Genomic DNA, 7,505 nt, shown 5'->3' with positions numbered 1-7,505 from the left:
TTATTTTGACAGTGATTCCCTAAACCCCATGGGTTCAAAGGGAGGTTCCCCAGAAAAGGGTTGTCGTGTCTCGCCGTGGCTTTGCATCAGCCCCTCTCCTCTCGTCCACCGTTGGTATATAGATTCATCAATTGGCACTCTGATTGGCTGTTGATGTGGTCATCAATGCAGTATGGTACAATATGCATGTTGCCTAAGATCTGATTTCAACTACAGAACTGAATTTATGGACAGCTTATATTATATGGGACTGTTTTATTACTGGGACTCTAATGTCAAGTACTGGGCTGTTTCCGAGGTAACGATGGCGGGGGCGTGACTTTGGTAGTTTATCGGCCATTCCCAATTGGTACCTTTTCCGTTTCCAACACTTTCAACATACACTTCTTACCATGAAAACATTTCGATCATAGATTGTTGTATTTTTCCTAACCGAAAGACAAAATAATGTATTTAAATTGTGGGGAGTATGTTTAATCTTCTTTTTATCATTTGTAATTAAAATGCAAATAAATACAAATACAACATACTGATTAGATATAATGCGTTTGGAGCGCATTCCGCCCTGTCACGGCACAGGATGATGAAATACAGAAAATGGGGAGCATTAAAGAGAACGTGAGCGGCATCTGACGGCTGTGACTGCATGGCACACTCCATGTCGAAGGGTGGCGGTAATGAGCGCTATATGTTGCTAAGTTCAACTGCATATAAGAAGAAGAAGCGGGCGCGGTGTTCAAATTTGTTTATAGCGCACTTCTTTTTCGATCCGAGTAGCAAAGATGGTTCCCTCAGTACGAAAAAGGTAATACGCTTTTGTTTACAAACATTGGGATTGCATTCGTCTGGAGAAAAAACATTTAACGCCGTTTTGCTCGTGTACAAATCATAGTAAATTATGGATTATTTGGTCTTTTATGGTGAGCAACGGTGCACTATTTAGAACAAATCGTTTTTCCTTTCCTGTCATAATATTATCCTTCCATTCAGTTCCCGTTTCTTACTGCAAAAGACCTGAATTTACGATTGTTTGCCCCTTTATTAAGCTTGTCAATTTCGATAACAACTGTAATAGGAAGATAACTTTGTTTTTCCCCGGGATGTCCATTCTTAGTTACCTCCTCAGCTTGCTCAGCCTGCGGTCTTCTGCAAGATTAATACCAAATAATAATAATAATATTCTAAATGTATTTCTGGTTATTACGGACTGTTTCTAACCTTCACGAGTCATCACCACGTCAGTGATTTTAGATATCTCTACAGCTTTCCCTTACCCATTTTCCATACCAGTAATTGAGTTTTCAACCAGACAAAGCCTTCCGAAGAATTTGTAATCAAAACAAAACAAAAAAAATACTGTAACATCAAATTTAACGTTATGAACTGACATGATTTCTGGTGAACCATTTTAAATTGCAAGATGCTAAGCATTACTAGTTTCACTGATGATTTGCATTCAAATTATTCAAATACATTGTGTTTTCCAGTGTGGCAAGAACCCCCAACACCGTTGTCGAAAAAAGGCGTAAAACTAGGAGCTACCGACTTTCCTACCAGAGCATGACAGTACATACCTCCAGTACGAGACCACTGACGTCACTGCGGCTCAACACCAAGAGAACGCCAAATCCTGACAATATCCTTGTGAGTAATCCCAAATTGCTTTTTGCTTGATGACAGGTCATTAATGGGTAATGACCACTACGCTTTTCTTTCATCAGGATAAGGTGGACCCCAAACAGTTGGCCTCCCTGATGGGCACAAAATGGCAGCTGTCTTATGTCACGCCTCTCTACCGATTCCGCTATACCCAGCTGAAGAGTTACGCCAGGCAACTGTCTGCATTTATGGCTGCGGAGAGGCAGAAAGGTCTGGCAGTGGAGGAGGGAAGTACACAAAGCCTCAGGGTCTCCTTCTCTGTGGTTCATGGTCTGGCTGCAACGGATGATGATGCTGAGACCATCTTAATACAGGTTTGCACAGGATTGTAGAGATAATGCCCAGCCAGATGTCGGTCTATCTGCAAGATCCTTTTGGTTACGCTTCCCTTGTCTCCCACTCTAGATCTATGATAACTCCTTATTTGCTGGGCAAGATGACCATCAGAAGACAGTATGGAGAGGCTGGCTTGCTTGCGTCAATGGCAACTCTGACTACATTAAATCTCTTCCAAAAGAGTTCATGTCTCTACCACTATTTGCCAGCAGTGGGACGGAGACACTCACCGCCTTGGTCAAATCCTGGTTCCAGAAGAACTTTGACTGCTGCTTTGGATTGTTAGAGATCAACCAAACCACCTTGGAATGGTTGGTCGCATTATGGACCAACTGCCACATGGATTCCAATATTAAGCAACTCAAAATGATTTGGACTCTTCCGTTTAAGCCGCCACTTCAGGTCACCTATGCTGTACACCCCGATGACGCTTGGGAGCTATGGCGCGGTGTAAAAGTGGATCAAGCCGACAATGTTATTGACAGAGAAGATTCCATAAACTTTATAAAGGGCCTCATGGGCCACTTTTATCGATTTTACTTGGTGGATCTGTCAGCTGGGAACCTGAGCCATGTGTCAACAGCGCTGGGCACAGCCGAAAGTAACGGCAGGATCAAGGTACCTAAATCTGAAACAGGACTTTCTCTCAGGTATGTCTGATAAAAATAGAGTTAATATATGTATGTGCTTTTGTTTCAGTTTTCCAACAGTAAATCCATGATCACCACTCTGACGCTGCTGACCGAGTGTGCCCTGCTCAAAATGCCCTTTTAAAGACTACACCAGATCGTTGACGATGTTATTCAAGTCTACTGAATTCACTTGACGGGGTCTTCTCAGTCTTGGGTTTGCATATTATACATTTTAACTGTAAATGACGATTGTGTATTAGCAATCTTTTCATTTGCTGTCCTCCCAAAGTGGAACATTTGAACAATTTCACCGCAGTCATTTGAAAGGAGAAAGCAGGCCAAGAAAGCCTATCCATTTCGATGAGGAATGGATAAAGGTGTGGGTGCATCGATGTTAAGTTTGAATCCTCAGCAGTAAGTCCACCCTCCTGACTTATAATGACGCCATGTCTGTTCATCCTTCATACACCAAGAACTTGGAACTTGCTTGTTCACAGGAGTATGAACAATGCCCATGCACAAATGTTTTTTTATCCTCCTAATTATGTGGTCATTTTTGTAACTTTGCACATAGTTGTATATTCATGAGTAGCAGTTATTTTTTTATGCCCAGTATATCTGTATTAAAGGCTAAATGTTTTCTTTTAAAAGATTGTTCATCAACACTGAATACAATAAATCGTATTGCAACATCTGGTTTTAGTTGTTACCCTTACCTGGCTTTTGCACAATACACAAACAGTCGTTAATTTTCTTTAATACAGACATGAAAATTAATAATTTCATTTGTTCATCTTAAAAAAATACATTTAAAATAAGGAACCCAGCAAACTGTTACTGTTTAGATGTCAATCAAACAATGAGGCAGCTCACAATTTCACACAGAAAACAATGAGACATTTCACAAATTCACATAGACCCATATGCTTGAGGACAGTGTAGAAAAACATTAAACATCTTACATGCATAGAATTGAGCAAGTAAAAATACAACTAGATGTCCTATTTCAGTTTGTAATGTGTGAATGGCAAGTTTAAATTCTACAGTAAATGCATGAAAAAAAATCACCATACTGTATTATTCTCAGTGACAACTGCAGATGGTCATCTGTCTATTAAGCTGCAATGTGATAAAGATGAAAAAGACCTCCATATAAAATAAGTAGTACTTGTAATATTTGCACGCAGTAAACTTGTGATTGCATTGTAGCAGTGTCAGTTTAACTTCTGGCCAGCACGCGTGTGAAGAGAGTGTATATCGAATGCGCACATTGGAACATGATCATCAAAAATCGGGAAAGAGCACAAAGAAATTAAAGAACAATAACAATTGGGTCTTACAGTGGACTTTGAGGTGATTGAGGTAACATTCGCTAACTTCCATTTAATGTCTTCAGCAATGGTGAATGATTAATATTACTCAATAACACTAATATCAACAGCTTTTGCACAAGAGCCACTTGCTTTCCACCTACTTATCATTTTTGATCATATTGATAGTTGATGCTACAATGTTGATTTGTTAGTTTCTGTTCATAACCTCGGACAGAATTTCTGGGCCCAGCTGAGGCATTGAGGGGGTCCGGTTTGGTGGTCTCAGTATTACATCTCTGCTTTTTGCAGATTGGCTTCGTCAAGCCACAATCTGAGACAAAGTCCCACAGTAGGTAAAGAGTAGCGAGCCCTCTCCAGGTCGGGGATGAGACCCTGCCCCAGGCAGAGGGGTTCAAGTATTTTAGGGTCCTGTTCACGAGTGAGGCCAGGATAGAGTGGGACATTGAAAGGCAGATCGGTGCGGCGTCTGCTGTGATGTGGACTCTGTACCGGTCTGTCCGGTCTTGGCTCAAACAGGAGCTGAGCCAAAAGGCAAAGCTCTCGATTTACCGATCGATCCATGTTGATGAGGCAGGTCGGGCATGTGATTAGAATGCCTCCCAGATGACATGTTCTGGGCATGTCCCACCAGCAGGAGGCCCAGGGGACAGCCCAGCTCAGACAGGAGAGACTGTCTCCCGGCTGGCCTGGGCATGTCTTGGAATCGCTCTGGAAGAGTTCTACAAAGTGGCTGGGTGGGAGAGGGAAGTCTGAGTTTTCCTGCTGAAGCTTCTGCCCCTGTGACCCAAACCCAGATAAGCGATAGATAATAGATGGATTGATGCTGCTGCTATTATTTGGTTGCAATATATATATAAGCCTGCCAACTCCAGCCCTTTCTTTTTTGTTATTGTGGTTGGTGGTATCATGTACGACTATGAGCCTTTATTGTTAAAAAAAAAATAAAAAAAAAATAGGGGAATATAAACATAACCTTGAGAAGATATTTAAGTAAATAGAACCTGCAAGCATTTGTGGGATAGTCCCACAATTCAATTCTTCAAGCTGTTACCAAATTCATTATTTTGTAAATTACACAGCCTCCCCTATTTTCAATTTAAATGTAACAATAAGGCCAGGATAACGTTCCTTCAGATAAGACATATGTACATAAATCACAAATTGGTCGTACTTCAATTGATATGAGCCAAAATGTTATTTTCATCCCAGTTCGGTGCTGCACACAAGTAGGCAATAAACAATGTATCATTTTTACAATGTAACACAACAAAAAAAATTGGCAATCTAGGGTTAGTTTTTTTCATGCATGAGGCTAGACCAGTGCTTTTCACCTATTTTATGTTGTGCCCGCCAGGAGGAAGCAATGCCCCTAACTCTCCTCACTGACTATAAACAGTATGATTTGTCTATAAAATCATAAATACATCTCTGCATAACATTGCTTTTAACATTGTCCTAATTAAACATGTCACCCACAACCTCACCCGCCCAAAATGAGAAGTGTAATCCAGCATTTCACACACTCACACACACAACTAAGGATTGGTGTTCACTTGAGTTATTTCTTACCCTAAATGTAAATATACAACTCACCACCACAAATCACAATCCAATGATCAAAATTATGTCCATCATGAATTCACAATTTACAAGGAGATGTAAACAAAATGTGACAAAAATGACCTACACAGTGACCAAAAGCATAGTGCAGAAGTTTCGTTCAGGAGGCCAAACCCAGGAAAAATCCTCCAACAAAGCCACTGGACAAGACGATGTTTCGCTTTATAAAATCGCTGGCCTGTATGACAGGGGAGGAAATCATGATCAAATCAGCAGAGTGGATAAAAAAACACTAATAGAAAACAAAAAAAGATCATAAGTGTAAAACAAAATCTTATTTCTTTGTTTCACTTCTTTTTTTCAAACGGAGGGGGGCGGGGGGGGGGGGGGGTGCAATTTCCAAATTGTTAGCAGGTTTGCATCTTCATTTTGCCCCATCCCTTTATTTTTAAACCCCAAATATTCTTCCACAAATCTTCCATAGATCTTCATGGAAAACGTGTTATCCACCCGCCCCCAAAAGAATTTCGTTTGAATATATTTTTAAGAAAACATGCAAATAGCTAGAAGATAGACAAGCATGAAAGAAAGCGTTTTTTTTTTTTGCAGATACCTTTACCTCCTCAATGAACGTGTTGAGTTCTGGGGCTGCTTTATTTGCTTTCTTCTTCAGGTGTTTCTTGGCTTTGTTTACATCTTTTTCCACTTTCTTCCAGTCCACCTGCACGTAGCCACTGTGATTGGCAATCTGTGTATAAAGGGCATGCAAATTTAGGATTTGTCAGTAGAGACAGACAGCGTTCCACTTTTTCTAGCTGCATACTGAAACACAATTCTAATCTCCACTGCTAATGTTTTATAATACATTTCTAACACAAAATATTCCCTTTCCCTTTGACATTCAAATCTCGCACATGCAGGAGGATTTAAAAAGGTGCATGCATGTCTTGCCTGTAAAAGGAGGAATCCTCCACCGACAGCAGTGGCTGCCACTTTCCCCACTCTCTGGAAGACATAACCGGCACACCTGCGTGCATTGAATGGGGGACAGAAAAAGGATGAATGGAAACATTAAACATTATTTGGAAGTCCACTGAACCAAATGTATGGCGTTTACCATCCTGTGATCCCTCCCATCATGAGCTGGGTTGCCACCGAGTACTTCTCAGCTAGCGGCCCAGAGTTGTTCCCAAACACCCTGCTCCACCACTGATGCCGCCGAGCATATTCGGTCAGATCCACCACCTCGTACACCTCTTCATCACTCTCTGGCTCTTCTTGTCCTGTTGAGACGAGTTGAAAAACGATCCAATTCATAGAGGGAAAAAATGCAAGTGCATGTTGACCTGGATTCTTTATTAGCATGACATTATAAGGAATGGCTAGTTGAACTGAAGCACTCAGCTGTTAAGACACCTTTCTATATAGAATCTCCAAAATAGCTGTCATCGTTACGTCATATTGATGGGAGGACGTGGGGCAGTATTTTTGAGCAATCTATCGACAAATTCTCCCGCAAATACTTCAATAACAATTGTGCTCTAAATCGCGTCATACAAACAGAGGATATGCTCCCAATGTATCAAATTATTTGAAGCAAACCCGTCGGTAATTCATACAGTAACAAGTCCGCACCTTCCCTCTGCTCCACGGTCGCCATTTTGAAGGGGCAGGAGAATTTAACAGGATGTTGACAAAATAGGCCGCGCCCACGCGATGATGATGCCGTGTCCACGGACGTATATATGTCAGTGGCCGTGCCACGTCGCTCAGCAACCTCTATTATTAAAATATTGCAACCTTTGCTGCTTCTCGGGAGAACATTCCGGGCTTGTGGCGGCATATTTGAACATTCAAACATAAGCTACATTGCATGAAAGTCGTGGATAGAATCCAATATTTACAAGTACCTATCAAGCTATCTTTACTTTGCAAAACAGTGTTCAGTTCTGATCAGGTTTCAGTTTGCAGACTGGTTTGCAAA

At 41.1% G+C, this 7,505-nt stretch overlaps 2 protein-coding genes across 3 annotated transcripts; one reads left to right on the top strand and one right to left on the bottom strand.

Annotated features, from left to right (window-relative positions):
- The first annotated feature begins 660 nt into the window (after positions 1–660).
- cenpl (centromere protein L) lies at positions 661–3,324 on the top strand. Its single transcript, XM_049752689.1, has 5 exons — positions 661–805; positions 1,488–1,644; positions 1,722–1,973; positions 2,065–2,613; positions 2,695–3,324. Exons 1-5 carry the CDS (start codon positions 783–785, stop codon positions 2,767–2,769), a joined length of 1,056 nt encoding a protein of 351 aa, XP_049608646.1. The 5' UTR covers positions 661–782; the 3' UTR covers positions 2,770–3,324.
- A 74-nt stretch (positions 3,325–3,398) lies between these two features.
- Positions 3,399–7,379, bottom strand: LOC125987997 (FUN14 domain-containing protein 1). 2 transcript variants are annotated; one of them, XM_049752690.1, is made up of 5 exons: positions 7,157–7,379; positions 6,639–6,804; positions 6,473–6,548; positions 6,135–6,269; positions 3,399–5,759 (listed from the first exon to the last, which is right to left on the bottom strand). In XM_049752690.1, the coding sequence occupies exons 1-5, from the start codon at positions 7,362–7,364 to the stop codon at positions 5,682–5,684; spliced, it is 663 nt and encodes a 220-aa protein (XP_049608647.1). In that variant the 5' UTR covers positions 7,365–7,379; the 3' UTR covers positions 3,399–5,681. The 2 variants fall into 2 exon arrangements, with proteins under 2 accessions (XP_049608647.1, XP_049608648.1); XM_049752691.2 differs by having other exon boundaries at positions 6,141–6,269; positions 7,157–7,289.
- Positions 7,380–7,505: the final 126 nt, after the last annotated feature.

Source organism: Syngnathus scovelli, chromosome 2, assembly GCF_024217435.2.
Source record: "Syngnathus scovelli strain Florida chromosome 2, RoL_Ssco_1.2, whole genome shotgun sequence".
In the NCBI taxonomy this organism is placed as follows: Eukaryota; Metazoa; Chordata; class Actinopteri; order Syngnathiformes; family Syngnathidae; genus Syngnathus; species Syngnathus scovelli.
The sequence above is the reverse complement of the archived record's forward strand: the minus strand, read 5'-3'. Positions and strand labels throughout refer to the sequence as shown.

Excerpts from the sequence above, each read along its gene's own strand:
- LOC125987997 (XM_049752690.1), bottom strand. The coding sequence starts at position 7,364 with ATGCCGCCACAAGCCCGGAATGTTCTCCCGAGAAGCAGCAAAGGTTGC. Across the intron at positions 6,805-7,156 it reads GACCGTGGAGCAGAGGGAAG|GACAAGAAGAGCCAGAGAGT; the intron begins GTGCGGACTTGT and ends TCGTCTCAACAG. Across the intron at positions 6,270-6,472 it reads GAGGATTCCTCCTTTTACAG|ATTGCCAATCACAGTGGCTA; the intron begins GCAAGACATGCA and ends CTTTATACACAG.
- cenpl (XM_049752689.1), top strand. The coding sequence starts at position 783 with ATGGTTCCCTCAGTACGAAAAAG. Across the intron at positions 806-1,487 it reads GTTCCCTCAGTACGAAAAAG|TGTGGCAAGAACCCCCAACA; the intron begins GTAATACGCTTT and ends TGTGTTTTCCAG. Across the intron at positions 1,645-1,721 it reads CAAATCCTGACAATATCCTT|GATAAGGTGGACCCCAAACA; the intron begins GTGAGTAATCCC and ends TTCTTTCATCAG.